Source organism: Coregonus lavaretus, assembly GCF_964263955.1.
Source record: "Coregonus lavaretus genome assembly, chromosome: 17".
NCBI lineage: Eukaryota > Metazoa > Chordata > Actinopteri > Salmoniformes > Salmonidae > Coregonus > Coregonus lavaretus.
This window is the reverse complement of record NC_140004.1, coordinates 5,156,975-5,179,973: the sequence shown is the minus strand read 5'-3', so window position 1 is coordinate 5,179,973 and position 22,999 is coordinate 5,156,975. Positions and strand designations below refer to the sequence as shown.

At 42.5% G+C, this 22,999-nt stretch overlaps 1 protein-coding gene across 1 annotated transcript in view; it reads left to right on the top strand.

Annotated features, from left to right (window-relative positions):
- Positions 1-1,717: 1,717 nt before the first annotated feature.
- Positions 1,718-22,999, top strand: part of LOC311144254 (adhesion G-protein coupled receptor V1-like) — a gene marked incomplete at its 5' end in the record, with an annotated part of 183,987 nt that continues 162,705 nt past the window's right edge. The window contains 5 exons of the mRNA XM_084180264.1: positions 1,718-1,903; positions 2,571-2,720; positions 15,347-15,442; positions 16,356-16,460; positions 16,742-16,855. Coding sequence (XP_084036390.1) covers positions 1,718-1,903; positions 2,571-2,720; positions 15,347-15,442; positions 16,356-16,460; positions 16,742-16,855 — 651 coding nt within the window. The remainder of the gene's footprint in view (positions 1,904-2,570; positions 2,721-15,346; positions 15,443-16,355; positions 16,461-16,741; positions 16,856-22,999) is intronic.

Here is a 22,999-nt window from a genome sequence, read left to right as displayed (position 1 = left end):
ACGTATGTCCCGTGGTGGTACTGGCAGAAGTGTGTGTGGAGTCGGACTGCTCAGAGCCTTATCAATGTCAGGAGGCTCAGCCAGGCTCTCCATGCTGCCTTGTGCTCTGACAGACAGGCCCTGCATGGCCCAGGAGCCCCAGTGTCAGAGTTGGCAGTGGAGGCAGCGTCAGAACAAAGACTGGTACGCTGCACATAACCAGGCTGAGGCAATACACCCAGCATCACCCTTCTTTGAAGGGCCTTTGGTTTTTGGGTCAGTGGATGTGTGGTTTTGTGGAGCGACTAAAAGCAATCTGTCTCACTCTCAAAATGCCATGAAGTTTACATTTGTTTGCCATCCATTTAAGAGAATACGGGGGGGGGGAGATAAAGAGTGAAACGCAGAGAGATAAAGAGTGAATGTAAGGGGAAAGATTAAGAGTGAGAGAGAGACACTGTATGCCAGAGGATTCGAGTGATAGTGAGGTAACAATGGTCTTGGTTGAGATGGGCATCTGTGTAGCGATGAAGTGATACAGCGGAGTGGGCCTACAGAGTGATAGAGAGAGCTAGAGTCTCTCTGAGTGTGATGTGATCTGTATCAGTGGGGCAGGAAGTTCCCATCCCCAGGGGAGACAGCAGGCAGAACAGGCTTTACTCCCCCCCTGCCCCCTCTTTGTCCCGGCTCCCTCTGCCCTGCCCCGCTACTCATCAGCTCTTAATCCACTTTTGATAGCTTTCACAGCACCCTGTCCACCACAGGCATACACCCAGGCACACAAATGCATGCAACCACACGCACGTACCCACACACACACACACACACACACACACACACACACACACACACACACACACACACACACACACACACACACACAGAGAGAAACGTAAAGACACAAATATATTATACTGTATCAATATTTTGAATATCTGTTTATTTTATGGTTTGTTGATTTTTTATTATTTTAGATTATTTTATATGTTAAATTCTACCTGGCACCCTAAGTAGTTGTTCCATTCAGTTCTCCAGCATGACACCTTTATTGATTCATGTTTTCTCTATGAAACACCCCATGATACTGAAAATAACCTAAGTGATCTAACAGGGATGGAACATAGGAAAAATGGGATGCTTTCAATGTCAAAGTTTCAGAAGACATTTCTTCCCCCAAAAATGAAAACATGACTTCATTCAGTGTTGGTGTATTTTCCAACCTTGTAATTTAGAGCAAATATTTAAAAAGACGTGATCATGTACATCAGGAACGGGATGCCCACAACTTTGCATTACGGTGACCACACCCACTTGTCGTGTTGTTTGTTTTGTTAACCATGACAACTGTCTGTGGGCTGCGTCGCTCTCGGATTAGATTCTGAGCAGGAAGGAGAGCGTGGGAGTACTGGTGTTTTTAGACCATGTAAAGCTGACTCATAAAATCCGACAGGCTATCTCAACTGTCTTTAGGAAGACCGTTGTCTATCACATTTATTATTGATGGATGTGATGGCAAATTCCACTAGTCAAGCGGGGTGAAACTAGAATCTAGACAAGTCATCATGACAACCCAAAGACAGCACGAGTTAGGGCATGGAATATTTTAGTATCACTTTTAAATTCCAGTGTGCAGCTGGACTATAGTTTTAGCAGGGTAATAGAGGTCAAAGAGGTCATGTTCCCTTCAATCATCTCTATCTGATCCTCTCCTCTGTCTGTCTGTGTTCCTCTGTCAGGAATGCACACTGTCCTCACACTAGCTGGGTTGATTCTGGCTCTGTCCATCCCGAGTGCCAGGCCCGAGTCGGCTGAACTGAGGTTCCTGGGACAGACGGACTTCGTGGTCAACGAGAGCAGCCGCACCGTGGTCCGTCTGGTAGTGGAGAGGATCGGAGACCTGGTCAACGTGACCGCGCTGGTTCTGGTAGGACCGGTTATAGGAGGACTGTTTTAGGTCACCTGTTGAGTGTCCGACCTAGTGCTATCTCGATACGTCTTTGTGTGTTCATGTAATCTCCTCTAAACTGGCTTTAGCCTCTCTGACCCAAGTCTTGTAGGGGACAGTTGTGGCTAAGTGTTGTTAAAGCAACAGTGACTACCCATGATTAGCAGCACACAGCAGTAGGGTATCACAGCCTTAACCCAAACCCCTGGTTTCACTGATCTGTTCCTGAGTTTTCATGTGCAGTTCTCCTTAGGGGAATAGATCAGTGACCTTTTTACTGTGGGAGGTAGTGGGTTACATGAAAGGCCAACGTCTGCAGTTATTGTCACCCACATCAGAATGTGTGTCTGCTCCCACATGGAAGCCAGTGCCTGCTCCCTCCCCATGGGTGTCTGGGAAACTGGTGGCCTGGCTGGGACTTTCCCAGGCCTTATATTGTTTTTACAGTTCCTTAAATCTCAGTACTATATCCCTAGAGAATGAAACACAAAGTGTAATCTTCTGTTTCAGCAGTTTAGTTGACCCCAGCATTCTATATTTGTGTACAGGCCGAGTTTGTGTGTTTGTCTGGGTGTTCAAGTGGTAAAAGATCAAGCCAAATGATGACAATAACGATGACAACATCAACTGTCCTTGTTGCTTCCAGTTGGAGGGAGATGACACGGGGGACTTTGAGGCCACCACGGCTGCAGCCTTCCTGCTGTCCTCAGAGGCCAGTAAGACCATCTTCATCGCAGTCAGGGATGACGAGCTGCCCGAGGCCGATGAGACCTTTGTCTTCAACCTTAGGCTACAGGTAACGGAAAGAGTGTGTGTTGGGTTGGGTGGTCTGTGTGCATGTGTGTGTCAGCGGTCATTCAATGTCAGTGGTTGTTATGGTTGCTCATGTGTTAATATGTGCATGTGTGTGCGTTTGTATATATGTTGTAATGCTCATGACTGTGTCTATGAGTGAAAAATGAGGCCTCCTTCTTTTGGCCTCCGATGTAGAACCTTAGTCAGTTATCCCACAAAGATCTCTAGTGTTCCCATCCTATCCCTGAGTGTCTTAAACCCTCACCCTGGTCCAACCACTGCCTAGTGGGGGACCCGGAGCCCCACCTTTACAACCCCAGCAGAAAGACTTGAGAGGCCCTGGATGCCCTTTGATGTGTTTCTATAGGGCTTCTCCAGGGCTAGGCCACTGAAGAGAGCCGCGCTTAAAGACACCTTTGTGAGCAGAAAGCCAATTTGACAGCCAAGGCTTCACCACACAGTAGATTAAAGCCCAGTCAGGGGCTTTGTGAAGTCACAGGAAGGCAGCCGTTTCACACCATCAAACAGACCAGAGAAACCAATGTGCTTCCTGTAGCTGGGGACCGTGGTAGAGAGGGAACATGCTAGAGAACATATCGGAGGATTCCCTCACACTCGAAGGGTATCATCTAGAGCCTGACATGGGTGTAGGCGGCCATGGCATAACCAAACAGCATTGGGTTCTGTAGAAAGAAACCTCTCCCACGATGCAGAGAGAGTAATTTTTTTTTTTTTGTGGTGACGCCGGCTGTGCAGGATGCCTTACACCTACAGTCCTATTGCCATGGTGTCATTAGCAGGCTGCCGTCATGTGATCGATGATGAAGGGCCTGGCTTCTACTGTATGCCTGTCCACACGCTCTGACTAATCGCTCTGTGAAAGACAGGCAGGACAACCAGACAAAGGTCTGGCTGGATGATGAGCTACGTGCCTAGGGCCCTCACATATCAAGCACAGGTTACGAGAGGATGATGGCTTGGTGAATCAGTCATTTCTGACAAGCAGAAAGCTGTTAGGCTCGATAAATTCCAGAATGATGGAATACAGTTGTTTTGGACAGGATGGGATTGGTTGGAGATGAGAGGGTTTGGTGTTCCCTTTCTTCTTTTGAGTAATTTTGTAATCACTGGCTGGGCTACACTTGCTGTATTGCTGGATCAAGCTTATCTTTTATATAATAGAGGAAATGTAGAATCCAGATAATCCAAAACACAGGGAGAGCTGTAACTGAGTTTAGCACAAAATCCCAATGAGCTCAGCAAAAAGTCCAGGAACGGTCCTTCATACTGTAATGCTACCACCCTGCTTGGCAAGACTATGACAGGTTCTGCCCACTCATCCTGTGCATACTGCTAGGGTCTGGGTTGGGGGTGCAGGGCACGGCTGGGCTGGGCTGGGCCATGCTGGGGGGCTGGGATTCCTGTGGAGGGTTGGTGGTTGGTGGGCTGTGTTTGTGTCCCAGAGGGAACGGGCCCCTGGCAGGGCCTGCAGGCTGGATTGTGAGAGCGTGTGGATTCTGTGTCTGTGTGTCGGCCACGACAAGAGCTCAGCCCCTGAAAGAAAGCTCTGTTACAGCTGGGAAAAGCCATGTCTGAATAGAGAGGTGAAAGCAGAGGGGCTAAGCTCTTTCTCACTCAGTCTCATACACACACACACACACACACACACACACACACTTGCATGCACGCCCGCAAACATACACACTCGCTCGCACGCACGCAGACACACGCACACACACACACACAATGGTTCTGCGTTGGGTGCACTGTTTGTGTGTCTAGCCGAAATAACGCCCTTTTTGAGGGGAAAGAGTTGCATTTTTTAAATAAGGTTATCATTGGTAATAGGTCTTTATTGTTCATCTGATTTGGATACATATCCCAAGCAACATATAGTTAGGGCAGGGGTAGTTTAAGATTAGTCAACCCTATACAGTCTTATCAGGGGGTGCCAAGCATCAGCAGTCAGGCAGGATTCAGGTGTACAATGGTGGTATTTATTTACAGGTGCAGGACCCCTATAAAAATAGACAGTTTGAGTTGCCTATAACTTTGTCAGTGTCAACAATTCCTCACACACAGATTAGCAGTTTAGCAGCAGAGCCCTGGGATGTACATGTCACCCCAGGCTTAGCTCTCTCTTGAAATGAGTGCGTGAACAGGTTAAAAGCCCTGCATCTAACACTGGAATAATCCAAAATCTACCTAAACAGGTAATACATCAATTAACACGAATAATTCCCTTCACAATCAATACTCCTCAATAGTTATCATAACAATGGACAATACATTATACATTTCAATATATCAGTACATAATATCACATAAACATTCTACAAATAAAGATAATATGTAGGCCTAAACACTGCTCAATCAATAAAACATTCTAATTACTGAGCGTGTGCACCTGCTGGATAAATGTGGACGTCCCCGGCGCGCGCACGTGCGCTTTACAAATCAGTCCACATCCACAAACAATCAGATGTGGTGGGTGATGAGTAGGCCTACGGGTTGGTGATACAATGTAACTTAAAGATGCAGTAAGTCATGTCAGAAGCTAGCAGAGTATTTACTTACCAACAACAGCTGCAAATTCCAATAAAATTACATCACATTTTTTAATTATCATGTATTTATATACACTACCGGTCAAAAGTTTTAGAACCCCTACTCATTCAAGGGTTTTTCTTTATTTTTACAACATTCTACATTGTAGAATAATAGTGAAGACATCAAAACTATGGAATCATGTAGTAACCAAAAAAGTGTTAAACAAATCAAAATATATTTTATATTTGAGATTCTTCAAAGTAGCCACCCTTTGCCTAGATGACAGCTTTGCACACTCTTGGCATTCTCTCAACCAGCTTCATGAGGTAGTCACCTGGAATGCATTTCAATTAATAGTTGTGCCTTCTTAAAAGTTAATTTGTGGAATTTATTTCCTTCTTAATGCGTTTGAACCAATCAGTTGTGTTGTGACAAGGTAGGGGTGGTATACAGAAGATAGCCCTATTTGGTAAAAGACCAAGTCCATATTATGGCAAGAACAGCTCAAATAAGCAAAGAGAAACGACAGTCCATCATTACTTTAGACGTGAAGCTCACTCAACACGGAAAATGTCAAGAACATCTTCAAGTGCTGTCGCAAAAACCATCAAGCGCTATGATGAAGCTGGTTCTCATGAGGACCGCCACAGGAAAGGAAGAACCAGAGTTACCTCTGCTGCAGAGGATATGTTCATTAGAGTTACCAGCCTCAGAAATTGCAGCCCAAATATATGCTTCACAGAGTTCATGTAACAGACACATCTCAGCATCAACTGTTCAGAGGACACTGCGTGAATCAGGCCTTCATGGTTGAATTGCTGCAAAGAAACCACTACTAAATGACACCAATAATAAGAAGAGGCTTGCTTGGGCCAAGAAACATGAGCAATGGACATTAGACCGGTGGTCTGAGTCCGAATATGAGATTTTTGGTACCAACCGCCGTGTCTTTGTGAGACGCAGAGTAGGTGATCGGATGATCTCTGCATGTGTGGTTCCCACCGTGAAGCATGGAGGAGGAAGTGTGATGGTGTGGGGGTGCTTTGCTGGTGACACTGTCTGTGATTTATTTAGAATTCAAGACACACTTAACCAGCATGGCTACCACAGCATTCTGCAGCGATACGCCATCCCATCTGGTTTGCGCTTAGTGGGACTATCATTTGTTTTTCAACAGGACAATGACCCAACACACCTCCAGGCTGTGTAAGGGCTATTTGACCAAGAGGGAGAGTGATGGAGTGCTGCATCAGATGTATTGGCCTCCACAATCACCCGACCTCAACCCAGTTGGATGGTTTGGGATGAGTTGGAACACAGAGTGAAGGAAAAGCAGCCAACAAGTGCTCAGCATAGGTGGGAACTCCTTCAAGACTGTTGGAAAAGCATTCCAGGTGAAGCTGGTTGAGAGAATGCCAAGAGTGTGCAAAGCTGTCATCAAGGCAAAAGGTGGCTACTTTGAAGAATCTCATATATAAAATATATTTTGATTTGTTTAACACTTTTTGGGTTACTACATGATTCCATATGTGTTTTTTCATAGTTTTGATGTCTTCACTATTATTCTACAATGTAGAAAATAGTACAAATAAAGAAAAACCCTTGACTGAGTGTGTCCAAACTTTTGACTGGTACTGTATGTTGATGGTATTTTAATGAGTTATTTTGGTAGGCTATTAAATTGTGTTAATTCAACGAAATGCTGAATATATAGACACAGCACTATCACTTTCTAATAGCTTAAGGTAATGAGTAAGTCTGACTTTTCCACTCAGCAAAGCCAATATGCTTAAGCTGCTTAAAAGTACTCTGTGGCTTTAATGGTGGTGGTGATTGCGACAGTCTATTGCTTTAGTGCTAAATGACAGAGCAGACAGAAAGAGCTGAGGTAGGCTGCTAAGAGCTAACCTGAGAGGCTCAATGAGTATGTTTACATGCACACTAATAATTCAATATTAAAGTCATTATGGCAGTAGGCCGAGTATGGCAATAGTTATGTAAACTCTTTACTCTGCTTGTCGTAATCGGCGTAAAATCAAAAGTAAGCTGTTTACGAAAGTTAGCATACGCCGATTAAAACCTGTTTATCTGAGCAATCTTTTAAATTTTAGCAGACGCTCTTATCCAGAGCAACTTACAGGAGCTTTTAGGGTTAAGTGCCTTGCTCAAGGGCACATCGACAGATTTTTTCACCTAGTCCGCTCAGGGATTAGAACCAGCGACCTTTCGGTTACTGGCACAATGCTCTTAACCACTAAGCTACCTGCCGCCCCGAGGACACGTAAACACCTTAATCAGCGTTCCAGCGGTGTATTTAATCTGTGCATGTGCCAGAACCGGTAGCTCAAGCGTCCCTCTTATGCGCAAGTGAAGTGAGTTCGGAAAAACTGAAAGTATGCATCTCAGAATCAAATAGGCTTCGCACAAATAACATGGTCTAAGGGTAGAACATTTATTTTGATTGCCAATTTTCTGAATTTATTTAAGTCCCATCAGGTAATCTGATTTCAGATGTGTCCATGTAAACAGCATTTTTAGGGAAATCGTTCTTCTTGCAAAGCATGTAAACGTTTTAAATGAACTATTTTATTAATCTGACTATCAACAATTCAACTCCAGTCCACAAGTCCGAAAACGTACAGTTTCAGGACACGTCCCCGTATACTGTATCTCCGATAACGGATCACTTTTGTGCGCGAACATGCAGGGACGTGTATATGTCTGTGAACATAGTTCCACCCACGTACCAGGACATATCTTGAAATTCACGTTTGACGTCAGTTGCATTACATCTCCGTCTACGTCCGCCCACGTCACTCCTATAAATGTCAGTAAATGACCTTGCACTTGCTCAATACTGCACATGCTTATTCGCCCCACTGTATGCTAATGCTACACTCTTAGAAAAAAAGGTGCTATCTAGAACCTTAAAGGGTTCTTCGGCTGTCACAATAGGAGAACCATTTCAAGAAACCTTTTTGGTTGCAGGTAAAACCTTTTTGGGTTCCATCTAGAACGCTTTCTAGAGAGGGTTCTACATGGAACCCAAAAGGGTTCTACCTGGAACCAAAAAGGGTTCGCCTATGGGGACAGCCGAAGAACCCTTTTGGAACCCTTTTTTCTATGAGTATAGGCATTGCTAGCTTGCCTTAGTGGCTGTTACTGGTATATTAAAAACATAATTCATTATTTAATGAATGAATGAACACCCTTGCTTAGTGCTGTTGCAGACTCTGGGGCCTTTCAGAACATGTGTTTGTATACTGAGATCATGTGACAGATCATGTGACACTTAGATTGAACACAGGTGGACTTTATTTAACTAATTATGTGACTTCTGAAGGTAATTGGTTGCACCATATCTTATTTAGGGACTTCATAGCAAAGGGGGTGTATACATATGCACGCACCACTTTTCCGTGATTTTTTTCATTTCACTTCACCAATTTGGACTATTTTGTGTATGTCCATTACATGAAATCCAAATAAAAATTCATGTAAATTACAAGTTCTAATACAACTAAATAGGAAAAACACCAAGGTGGATGAATACTTTTGCAAGGCACTGTATAGGCTAGGCCTTCTATATTTCTTTCTTATTTCTTTCCTAATATTAAGCACATTGCTTATCTTTACAACAGGAGTATAGCCTACCTGGCTGGCATGAAAAGGGAAAAGTGGTCCTCCATTCGCAATTTTTTCCCCTGCCACTGTTTCGAGATAGAGTTGAAGTCAGAAGTTTACATACATTTAGGTTGGAGTCATTAAAACTTAAAAACACAAATTTCTTGTTAACAAACTATAGTTTTGCCAAGTCGGTTAGGACATCTACTTTGTGCATGACACAAGTAATTTTTCCAACAATTGTTTATAGACAGATTATTTCACTTATAATTCACTGTATCACAATTCCAGTGGGTCAGACGTTTACATACACTAAGTTGACTGTGCCTTTAAACAGCTTGGAAAATTCCAGAAAATGATCTCATGGCTTTAGAAGCTTCTGATAGGCTAATTGACATAATTTGAGTCAATTGGAGGTGTACCTGTGGATGTATTTCAAGGCCTACCTTCAAACTCAGTGCCTCTTTGCTTGACATCATGGGAAAACCAAAAGAAATCAGCCAAGACCTCAGAAAAAAAATTGTAGACCTCCACAAGTCTGGTTCATCCTTGGGAGCAATTTCCAAATGCCTGAAGGTACCACGTTCATCTGTACAAACAATAGTACGCAAGGATAAACACCATGGGACCACGCAGCCGTCATACCGCTCAGGAAGGAGACGCGTTCTGTCTCCTAGAGATGAACGTACTTTGGGGCGAAAAGTGCAAATCAATCCCAGAACAACAGCAAAGGACCTTGTGAAGATGCTGGAGGAAACAACAGGTACAAAAGTATATATATCCACAGTAAAACGAGCCCTATATCGACATTACCTGAAAGGCTGCTCAGCAAGGAAGAAGCCACTGCTCCAAAACTGCCATAAAAAAGCCAGACCACGGTTTGCAACTGCACATGGGGACAAAGATCGTACTTTTTGGAGAAATGTCCTCTGGTCTGATGAAACCAAAATAGAACTGTTTGGCCATAATGACCATTGTTATGTTTTGAGGAAAAAGGGGGTAGCTTGCAAGCCGAAAACAACATCCCAACCGTGAAGCACGTGTGTGGCAGCATCATGCTGTGGGGGTGCTTTGCTGCAGGGGGGACTGGTGCACTTCACAAAATAGATGGCATCATGAGGAAGGAAAATTATGTGGATATATTGAAGCAACATCTCAAGACATCAGTCAGGAAGTTAAAGCTTGGTCGCAAATGGGTCTTCCAATAGGACATTGACCCCAAGCATACTTCCAGAGTTGTGGCAAAATGGCTTAAGGACAACAAAGTCAAGGTATTGGAGTGGCCATCACAAAGCCCTGACCTCAATCCTATAGAACATTTGTGGGCAGAACTGAAAAAGTGTGTGCGAGCAAGGAGGCCTACAAACCTGACTCAGTTACACCAGCTCTGTCAGGAGGAATGGGCCAAAATTCACCCAACTTATTGTGGGAAGCTTGTGGAAGGCTACCCGAAACGTTTGACCCAAGTTGAACAATATAAAGGCAATGCTACCAAATACTAATTGAGTGTATGTAAACTTCTGATCCACTGGGAATGTGATGAAAGAAATAAAAGCTGAAATAAATCATTCTATCTACTATTATTCTGACATTTCACATTCTTAAAATGAAGTGGTGATCCTAACTGACCTAAGACAGGGAATCTTTACATGGATTAAATGTCAGGAATTGTGAAAAACTGAGTTTAAATGTATTTGGCTAAGGTGTATGTAAACTTCCGACTTCAACTGTAGGTGCATGGTCCATTCTAAATCAAAACAAATTTCACACATATATTATTTAGTATATGTAAAGACAAGATTAAATCAAAAATAGTCTGATGGGTGACAATATTAGCCTATCACTTGTGAATTATATATTATCACTTGTGAATTATTCCCAGCGTAAAGCAAGAGGCAATGCCTTTTTTTGTTGTTGAGTTTTTCGATTCATAGTTGCACACCTCATGTAGCCTAGCCCATAGGCCTATATGTTTTGATAAGGTTTGTATCACAACTAAAGTGGCCAAGTAACTTCTTAAAATTAAGCACATTAATCCGCTTTATAATATAATAATAATATAATATGCCATTTAGCAGACGCTTTTATCCAAAGCGACTTACAGTCATGCGTGCATACATTTTTGTGTATGGGTGGTCCCGGGGATCGAACCCACTACCTTGGCGTTACAAGCGCCGGGCTCTACCAGTTGAGCTACAGAGGACCACAAAGGGGGTGGAGGCTAACTGGCATACATAAGCAGCGCGTCAGTTTTGGGAAGAAAATGTTAACCATAAAAATGCACCTTTATAATAAAAGCATTACATGCATAATCGCATTTGCGGTCACTTTTGATAATGGTGTTTTCCCGCTAATGGAACATTTGTGCTCATAGCCTACTGCCATGTGCGCATTGCTGCACTTATAATGTGAAGAAATAGCCTAATAGTTTATCAACATTTTAAGCTAAATGTTCTAATCTGTTGCGTCAGCCACTTTGCGTAAAAAATGTTTTTTGATGCTAGTGGTTGTATTAATTTGTGATCTATCGCATCCCACAACTGTCCCAGACTATGTTTGGAATATTTATTTATTGCACAGAATAGAATAGGTCAACTTTTGTACTATGGGGGATAGTAGATTGACATAGGCTAGTGTTTTTGCTGTTCGTTAGGCCTACTCATCTTGTTGGCTGATGAAAAGTAAATGTGGACAGTTCTTCCAATATCTTCAATATGCACCTTGGAATTGGATAAGGACGCGCGCAGTTGTGTCCCCGATGTGTCTGTCTTCACTTGTAGCCTGTGAGAAAGACCCAATCACGTGATGGAGAGCCATGTGAGCGAGAGGTGCTTTGGAGCGCGCAGTATTGTGTTACTGCCACACAAAGGGGATGCCGCCTTGAAAATTGATTCATTGTCAAGTGCTTGTCAAATTGTGAATGAGAGACTGATGAGTTGTGTATAGCCTGTGCAAAAAACAAAGCAGAGTTCATGCCTTTCAAGCGACTTTTTTCAAATCAACATTAGAGTGGCATCATGCAGCCTTACAATGTATTAAAAATCAAAACATAATGCCCAATGTTTGTAGAACAACTAAAGTTACATTAATAACTCTAAATTAAGCATATAGGAGTACCTATTTATTTGTTAACCGCTCAACAAAGAATAGTCGCTTGTACGCACTCCCTCAAATCGTTTGGAGAAAATATCCTTTCTATTTTATTCAGCTTTGTTCAATTGTATTCTTCATTCTATAAGATCATATAAGATAATGGAATTCTAAGCAACTCTTGCCTGCTAAATGAACTAGTGTAGCCCAAAGCCATTTGGCAAAGCCAGATCAGGACCTAACATAAGGACAACTCAGAGTATGCGATTCTGTTCTTCTGAAATAGACTACATTTTCTTCATAACATGCTTCTTTAGACCTGTCTAAAATAAATAATGGATGTATTGTGAAGGTGTAGGCTATATTACATGCGTTTATTATACTTTTTTTAATGTAGATGTTCCTAAGGTCTGCATCAGTGGCTTGTAGGCTATGGTTGGAAGCCAGGAGACGCTAAATGTGTTTATGTTAATTGTTAGTCAATTACCGTGAGACCGACAGTTATTTGCTTGACAATCACCGGCTGACGAAATGTTGTGGCTGCCACAGCCCTAGTCTCAAGTCATGCATATTCATATAATTAAAGTATGTACTTTACTTTAAAGCCCCACCCCAGATTGAGAGATATTAAAGGGGAATTCCAACCTTTATTAATAATATTCATGGTGAGTCGTCAGGCAATCTCTTTGTTGCCTCTACAGCAGTTCATGTTACACTACATGACCAGAAGTATGTGGACACCTGCTTGTCGAACATCTCATTCCAAAATCATGGGCGTTAAAATGGAGTTTGTCCCCCCTTTGCTGCTATAACAGCATCCACTCTTCTGGGAAGGCTTTCCACTAGATGTTGGAACATTGCTGCGGGGACTTCCATTCAACCACAAGAGCATTAGTGAGGTCGGACACTGATGTTGGGTGATTAGGCCTGGTTCACAGTCAACGTTCCAATTCATCCCAAAGGTGTTTGATGGAGTTGAGGTCAGGGTTCTGTGCAGGCCAGTCAAGTTCTTCCACACCGATCTCAACAAACCACTTCTCTATGAACCTTGCTTTGTGCACAGGGGCATTGTCATGCTGAAACAGGAAAGGACCTTCCCCAAACTGTTGCCACAAAGTTGGAAGCACAGACTCGTCTAGAATGTCATTGTAAGCTGTAGCGTTAAGATTTCCCTTCACTGGTACCAAGGGGCCTAGCCCGAACCATGAAAAACAGCCCCAGACCATTATTCCTCCTCCATCAAACTTTACAGTTGGCACTATGCATTCGGGCAGGTATCGTTCTCCTGGCATCCACCAAACGCAGATTAGTCCGTCGGACTGCCAGATGGTGAAGCGTGATTCATCACTCCAGAGAACGCGTTTCCACTGCTCCAGAGTCCAATGGCTGCGAGCTTTACACCACTCCAACCAATGCTTGGTATTGCGCATGGTGATCTTAGGCTTGTGTGCGGCTGCTCGGCCATGGAAACCCATTTCATGAAGCTCCCGACAAACAGTTATTGTGCTGACATTGCTTCCAGAGGCAGTTTGGAACTAAGTAGTGAGTGTTGCAATCGAGGACAGACGATTTTTACGCGCTACGTGCTTCAGCACTCGGCGGTCCCGTTCTATGAGCTTGTGTGGCCTACCACTTCGTGGCTGAGCCGTTGTTGCTCCTAGACATTTCCACTTCACAATAACAGCACTTACAGTTGACTGGGTCAGCAAACTGACTTGTTGGAAAGGTGGTATCCTATGACCGTGCCACGTTAAAAGTCACTGAACTCTTCAGGAAGGCCATTCTACTTCCAATGTTTGTCTATGGAGATTGCATGGCCGTTTGTTCGATTTTATACACCTGTCAGCAACTGGTGTGGCTGAAATAGCCGAATCCACTAATTTGAAGGGGTTTCCACAAACGTTTGTATATATACTGTATCTCACTCTGACCTTTATGGTAGTTCCCCCAAACAATTTTTTATATATTGTGAAATTACAGAGATTATTGGTATTATTGGAGTATTGTGAATACAATAGTTGAATTCCATCCACCTGGTTGAAAGGGTCTCCACATGCCTTTGGCTCCGTGCACTGGATGTATCACCCACAAACACCTACCCAAAGGTAATTATAATCAAAGAAGATATGCACCAAGTTATGCATGTGATACTGGCAGTGCACAGAGCTACAGGCATCTGAACTAGAGTAGGAAACATACATTTTGCCAAAATGTGTACCTAGCTCATGATTACTGTTATTTTCAGTAAAACAGTCAATGCATTTCTTATACAGAGGCAAATAGTGTTCCAGCAAAGTACAGCATTAATTAATCTACTGAATAATGGAACTACGGGGGCTATAGCAGCCACTCTAGACCAGGTGGGTGGAATTCAATGTCTGTTTTCATTCTTATCTTCTAGACACAAATATAGAACTTGATACATGTAATAGGACCATGTATGTACTTTGTATTCCAAGGACCAGGAGTAATACAGGAGTAATAGACCTAGTGTTTCACAGTAGTCCCCTGTAGCTCAGTTGGTAGAGCATGGCGCTTGCAACGCCAGGGTTGTGGGTTCGTTTCCCACGGGGGGGCAGTATGAAAAATGTAAGCACTCACTAACTGTAAGTCGCTCTGGATAAAAGTGTCTGCTAAATGACTAAAATGTAAATGTAAATATACACAAAGCAATCCCGTAGTTTACCAATGTCAAGTGGTTACAGACATCACACTCACTTGAAAATGTGGTGCCACCATTAAACCACCTGCTTCACAAAAATTAATCGATGGCTGATCATCAAGTGATTTCCATTTTTCCAATCGTTGTTTACTCATTTGGATCTCTTCAGTATATCAATTTATCATCACCAGCCAATGTGATCACACCATCGCGTGCGCTCTCTCCTTTCAATCTCCCCACCAGTTATTTTGGCTGAAGACAGATAGCCTACTAGCGATTTGTAGTCTAAGTTAGAAACATATGCATATTAACCCATCATTTATTAGCTAATTATAAGGTTCCTTTAAATATTTACCTGACAAAGTACAAGGAAAAAAGATGAAGTGGCAGATGCACTCTGTGTGCTCCCCCAGGCTAAATGCCAATGCATTTCTGTGACAATAGACAAGAACAGCTCAAGGACAGAACTACATGCATTTACATGGAGAGAATAAATGCATTAAAAGCATTTCTGTGAAGCCTTGTGAATGTGCCGGCTTTGTTACTGGCTTCACCTTTCAGATATAAAGAAAAGGTGGTATAAAGAAGACGGCACGGTAAAGTTGGCACGTTTTTGTCTTGGTATAAAAGGGATATGATATTGTTTGCATGCCTGATAAGGGGACAGCACAATGGATTTCTCATCATTGCTCTTCTTTCAGAGCTCCTCCAATGGCGTGAGACTTGGGACGCCCAACAGAGCCACCATCACCATCCTGTCCAATGACAATGCCTTCGGAATCATCTCCTTCAACTCCGTAAGAAACATCTATCTGTCTAGTGTTGATTCTTGCTTATAGCCTACATTCCATTTCAACCAGTTCCGTTTTAACCTTCAATGAATGTAAAGGGAATCCCAGGTACTGACCATTGGGAATATAAGGTTTTATTTTAGTTTAAATCTGTCTCACTCTGCCGTCTTGTTTATTATTATACAGGGAGAATTTTACAAGAGAGCAAGTAGGGAGTATAATTTGGCTACCTACTACAGTACGTACCATGTTAGATTGAGAGGGAAGGCTTTAGTCACAGTCAGGATAAGGAAATTAGGCTTTGGCCAGGGGTGGGGTGGGGCCAGGGGTGGGGTGGGGCAAGGGGTGGGGTTCAAATGCCACAGAGGGGATCCATGCAGATGGTTGTGCAGGAGGATTCTGGAGTTGCCAGGGGCAGCACAACCACAACAGCTGCAGTTTGCTCCTAGGATTAACTTGTCAGTGGGAGTTTTGAGGGTTACTATGGTAACCATAGTATTGGGTCCTGCCTGCACCCCCCTTAGGGTCTTATTCGGGATCATTATTTTGCTTCTTGGAAATCAAAGAAGTCTCTCTGCCTCCGGAATTATGATTCTGAAACATGTTTTATTTTTGTTTAGTTTTAGAGTCAATATGCTCATCATGTGGTCTATGAAGGTTGTAGTCTTGTGGAGAGGAACTAATTCATTTCATAATCACTAAAGACAATGTTAATTCTCTCTCTCTCTCTCTCTGACACTCGCTCTCTCTCTCTCTCTCTCTCTCTCTCTCTCTCTCTCTCTCTCTCTCTCTCTCTCTCTCTCTCTCTCTCTCTCTCTCTCTCTCTCTCTCTCTCTCTCTCTCTCTCTCTCTCTCTCTCTCTCTCTCTCTCTCTCTCTCTCTCTCTCTCTCTCTCTCTCTCTCTCTTTCTCTCCCCCAGACTGAACAGATCATTGTGGATGAGCCTAGAGGGAGGAACCAGTATGTGCCTCTCAGCCTGTTCAGAGAGAAGGGGACATATGGGACAGTGACGGTCAACTTTGAGGTGAGGTCACTGTAACAGTAACTGACCCCTGTTTGACCTCCCTGTGGTTAGGTCACGTCAGATCATTAGGCCGGTTGCATTTTAGTATGGATGTCAATCTGTCACCCGGTCTACTTATGCCAGCCACACACACACACATGCACTGATGCATAGCACACACACGCCCACACGCACATGCACACGCGCACACACACATGCAGATACTCACTTTTCAGATAAACGTATTCCTGTCATTCTGATGACTATATGTGAGCAATATGTTGTGGTTTTTACATGGGCAGATCTCTGGAGGCCCTAACCCTGCCCTGGAGGACCTCAGTCCAGCCCGGGGGAACATCACCATTCCACCTGGACAGGCTTTGGTGGTCTTCAGCATCCTCATCCAGGATGACCAGGTACCCAGTCCTCTCCACCCCTTCTACATGCTATCACTTACACCTTTTACCAGACAGCTTCACATCAAACACATGGATCATCTGAAGCATTATTTTGCAGGCTAAGTAAACCCAGAGTTACATATCAGTAAACCATTGAGATAACACTACAGTTGAAGTTGGAAGTTTACATACACTTAGGTTGGAGTAATTAAAACTCGTTTTTCAACCACTCCACAAATTTCTTGTTAACAAACTATAGTTTTGGCAAGTCGGTTAGGACATCTACTTTGTGCATGATACAAGTAATTTTTCCAACAATTGTTTATAGACAGATTATTTCACATATAATTCCCTGTATCACAATTCCAGTGGGTCAGAAGTTTACATACACTAAGTTGACTGTGCCTTTAAATTGCTTAGAAAATTCCAGAAAATGATGTCATGGCTTTAGAAGCTTCTGATAGGCTAATTGACATAATTTGAGTCAATTGGAGGTGTACCTGTGGATGTATTTCAAGGCCTACCTTCAAACTCAGTGCCTCTTTGCTTGACATCATGGGAAAATCAAAAGAAATCAGCCAAGACCTCAGAAAAACAATTGTAGACCTCCACAAGTCTGGTTCATCCTTGGGAGCAATTTCCAAACGCCTGAAGGTACCACGTTCATCTGTACAAACAATAGTACGCAAGTATAAACACCATGGGACCACGCAGCCGTCATACCGCTCAGGAAGGAGACGCGTTCTGTCTCCTAGAGATGAATGTACTTTGGTGCGAAAAGCGCAAATCAATCCCAGAACAACAGCAAAGGACCTTGTGAAGATGCTGGAGGAAACAGGTACAACATTATCTATATCCACAGTAAAACGAGTCCTATATCGACATAACCTGAAAGGCTGCTCAGCAACGAAGAAGCCACTGCTCCAAAACCGCCATAAAAAAAGCCAGACTATGGTTTGCAACTGCACATGGGGACAAAGATCGTACTTTTTGGAGAAATGTCCTCTGGTCTGATGAAACAAAAATAGAACTGTTTGGCCATAATGACCATCGTTATGTTTGGAGGAAAAAGGGGATGACTTGCAAGCCGAAGAACACCATCCCAACCGTGAAGCACGTGTGTGGCAGCATCATGCTGTGGGGGTGCTTTGCTGCAGGAGGGACTGGCGCACTTCACAAAATAGATGGCATCATGAGGAAGGAAAATTATGTGGATATATTGAAACAACATCTCAAGACATCAGTCAGGAAGTTAAAGCTTGGTCGTAAATGGGTCTTCCAAATGGACAATGACCCCAAGCATACTTCCAAAGTTGTGGCAAAATGGCTTAAGGACAACAAAGTCAAGGTATTGGAGTGGCCATCACAAAGCCCTGACCTCAATCCTAAAGAAAATGTGTGGGCAGAACTGAAAAATTGTGTGCGTGTCACGCTCTGGCTCTGGGACTCTGTATGTTGAGCCAGGGTGTGTTCATTCATTGGGTGTATTTCTATGTTGGTATTTCTGTTGGGTTGTATTTCTTTGTTTGAAGGAGTGACTCCCAATCAGAGGTAACGAGTGTCAGCTGTTGGCTCGTTGTCTCTGATTGGGAGCCATATTTATACTGTCTGTTTTCACCTTGGGGTTGTGGGTTTTTGTTCCTTGTCAGTCATTGTAACCGAGGACTTCACGATTCGTCATTGTTTGTTGTTTTTGTAGTGAGTACTTTAAGTTAATAAAGTCATGTTCGCTCAACGCGCTGCGCTTTGGTCTCCCTCATTGGACGATCGTGACAGTGCGAGCAAGGAGGCCTACAAACCTGACTCAGTTACAATGCTACCAAATACTAATTGAGTGTATGTAAACTTCCGACTTCAACTGTATATATTCCCATATTATGTACCTAATGTATCAAATAATCATATGCACTGCTGCTACTCTGTTTGTCATATATCCTGATGCTGAGTCACCTTACCCCTATACATATTAAAAAACAAAAACTATGTTTTAAGTGAGAATAGGCATTGGTCTGAAGCTGAAAAATAAAGGAAATTCACATGAGCACCACAATACCTATACCACTCATGCTCTACCAAGGTTTTCCAGCACACAGCTTTGACCCACTACAGTAGCTATGTTGGTATTATACTTCAAACTATGTGTAGGCAGGTTGCTTAGGATTCAAACCTTCTCAAACAGCCTAATTCATACTCTTAGAGGAGGTGCTTCCACAATAATGTGATTTGTACCGCATACAAGGTAAAGTATTGGATTCTTCACACACCACAGTAAGACATTATCCCATTCCACTACCTTTTCATGCTATTATACTTACAGCTTTTCTTTTATACTTACAAGACCATTAGGCATGATTGAACTGTTTTGTCTTGTAATAATGTGGTGCATACCTTTATTTTAGCAAAACATGTCATGACATTTTTTTTTATAACATCCTTTTTTGGTCAGTAGGTGCCCAACATAACAACAGGTTGTGGTGTGTTGTACACAGTAGTTCAGATAGATAAAGCCTGTCTGCATTCCTGATTTCTGTAACTGTTAGCTTACCTGTGTAATATTGACAGAAGCTCAGAACTACTTGTGTTTCAAACATGGTCCTGTTTTATCAATTGCTGTGCTGATCAATGGACAGTTCGTTACCTCTGTCAAAAGAATGTGTAGCTTAAAGTAATTTTAATAGCAGGGTTCTGTAAAGTCCATTATCCAACTGAAGAGTATGAATTAGGCTGTTTGAGAAGGTTTGAATCCTAAGCAACCTGCCTACACATAGTTTGAAGTACAATACCAACATATCTACTGTAGTAGGTCAAAGCTGTGTGCTGCAAAACCTTGGTAGAGCATGGGTGGAATAGGCATCGTGGTGCTCATGTGAATGTCCTTTATTTTTTCAATGGTTTTTACACCGGATGGTGATTATGGAACATTATTATACAACTATAATACAGCATGAAACATGCTCTCCTGTTGTGCGTTTAATAGATTTAATTTATTGATGAGATCCCAGCTCATAACCCTACTGATCAATGCTCAAAGCAAATTGGCAAGAGCAAGGTAACAAAGATTGAAGCAAATATTTACTATGCGATTACAAAATGTAGCTGGCTAGATGACTACAGGAGCGTGAAATATGGATGAGCTGTTCTCAATGGAAGGGTTCTGACTAATTCTCTCTTGACAAGGCGTGACCGCGAAAATATCATATTCATCCACCTTGGTGGAAACGACTTGGGACAAACAAAGGGGTCAGCCCTGGTCCGTCAGATGCGAGCTGATTTTGGAGGTAGTCATCCGAATGTTCCCCAGGACAACGGTGGTCTACTCTGACATCACGGAGTGGAGGAGTTGGATGTTCCAGTGGGAGGAGGACATTAACAAGCACGTAGAGATGGTCAATCGCTCTGTCAACCAGCTGGTCCACAATCTGCCACTTTTCCATAAATCACTGTATCACAGGGCAGTACCATAGGCAAGGTTTCCCAAACTCAGTCCTGGGGCTCCCCATGGATGCACGTTTTGGTTTTTGCCCTAGCACTACACAGCTGATTAAAATAATCAAAGTTTGATGATGAGTTGGTTATTTGAATCAGCTGTGTAGTGCTAGGGCAAAAAACAAAACATACACCCAATGGGGGCACCAGGACCGAGTTTGGGAAACCCTGCCGTAGGGATGGCGTGCATCTCATTGATTAGGGCAACGATCTCTTCCTTGAGAGTGAGAGCTGGTCTCTCCTCCGTTCTAGAAAGTCACTCACCGCCATTTGCCTGCCCACGAACCCAAAGCCACCTAATAAAATAAAATAAGTGTGTCGGGAGGGGGCTGTCAAAACTGTAAACTAAAGAATGGTTAAAATATGTCCTCCGGGACGCGAACGCACAATGTTCTGATCCACAAGCATCAACTCTAACCATTACACTATGAATCCTGTTCTAAACACATTGACTTCGACAGACTATTTAAATGTCTGCAAACGTTCGTTCCAAAATGATTTTGTTAATTCACTGAGTAGTGACTACACGTTTATTTATCTTGCTTGGTTAAAATACAATAGTCTAAAACAGTTGATTTGTTGAAAACAGACTCATTTATTCACGTAGTTAACAAGCATTTCCTTTTCTTTTGACTGCAACCTGATCTCATAGCATTTCGTATTATTCTGTACGTGAATTCGAGACAATCAATTTAGTATGATATGTAACGTTTCGTATGGTATGTATTAATTTATGGTTGTCCATCATTCATTTCGCATGATATATTATGAATTACAATTCGTATAATATGTTATGAATTGCAATACGTATTATATGTTATGAATAGCAATTTGTACGATATGTTATGAATTTTCAAAAGTATGATATGTTACGAATTCCCATTTGTATATATTGGCTAACGTTAGCTAGGTGGCTAATGTTATCTAGGCTAGGGGTTAGGGTTAAGGTTAGGAGTGAGGTTAAAGGGTTAAGGTTAGGGTTAAGGTTAGGAGTTATGTTAAAGATTAAGGTTAGGGTTAGGGTTAGGGGAAGGGTTAGCTATCCTTCCACCCCGAACAGCCACCCTCGTTTTTGCCATAAAGTAGAATTTTCCTATTTCTGAAGTAAATCCCTATTTTGAATGTAAATGGCATGTTATATATTTAATGGGCCACTGACTTTTTTTTGTGATTTCTTTTTTTTAAATAAACTTACCCCAGCCGTGATTCACTTCCTCATTGCTCGTTGTGCAGTATCAGGGAACGCAAAATACATGAACAAGCTCCAAAAACACCCAAATATGTCCTTTTAGAAATGGACACGCTCTCAGTATAGTGATGTAGGTCTTTAATCAAATCAAATCAAATTTTATTGGTCACATACACATATTTAGCAGATGTTATTGCGGGTGTAGCGAAATGCTTGTGTTCCTAGCTCCAACAGTGCAGTAGTATCTAACAATTCACAACAATACACACAAATTTAAAAGTGAAAGAATGTAATTAAGAAATATATAAATATTTGGACGAGCAATGTCGAAGTGTCATTAACTAAAATACAGTAGAACAGAATACACTATATACATGAGTACATGAGTAAAGCAGTATGTAAACATTATTAAAGTGACTAGTGTTCCATTATTAAAGTGACCAGTGATTCCATGTCTATGTATATAGGGCAGCATCCTCTAAGGTGCAGGGTTGAGTAACCGGGTGGTAGCCAGCTAGTGATGATTATTTAACAGTCTGATGGCCTTGAGATAGAAGCTGTTTTTCAGTCTCTCGGTCCCAGCTTTGATGCACCTGTACTGACCTCGCCTCCTGGATGGTAGCGGGGCGAACAGGCCGTGGCTCGGGTGGTTGATGTCCAGACCGCACCAACCCCTGGAGAGCCCTGCGGTTGCGGGCGGTGCAGTTGCCGTACCAGGCGGTGATACAGCCCGACAGGATGCTCTCAATTGTGCATCTATAAAAGTTTGTGATGGTCTTAGGGGCCAAGCCAAATTTCTGGCCCTCAACACCCCCTACAAATGATTTATCTGTATATTCAACAGAAATGGTTGCGATAATTGTTGAATTGCAATGGATAGAGGAGGTGCAACCAAGACAAGTTGTAATATGTTCAAACTCTGCATCGGTTTTGTGTAGTTTAAGATCAGGAAAGTCAGAATGTGAGGATTTATGGTTAGAAATAATTATGCTGTTGTTGGCTTACAAATAAATTGTGTTGAAATTCTGTTCTGTTGGATTCCGGCTCATACAGGAGTTTATGGAAATTATATAGTAGATATATAAGCAAAAACACCTGTGAATTTTTTTATTGTGGATTTACAGGTGCAGTTGGGTAGATTAAAACATTGATTCGGAAAAATGGGGTAGATTGCAGGCAGAGACAATGGGATACAAGTAGTACCAAATCAAATCAAATCAAATTGTATTTGTCACATGCGCCTAATACAACAGGTGTAGACCTTACAGTGAAATGCTTACTTACAAGCCCTTAACCAACAATGCAGTTTTAAGAAAGAATACCCCAAAAAATCACTCAAAAAGACAATATAAAATAATATGAAATAAAAGTAACAAATAATTAAATAGCAGCAGTAAAAATAACAATAGCGAGGCTATATACAGGGGGTACTGGTACCGAGTCAATGTGTGGGGGCACCGGTTAGTTTAGGTAATTGGGGTAATATG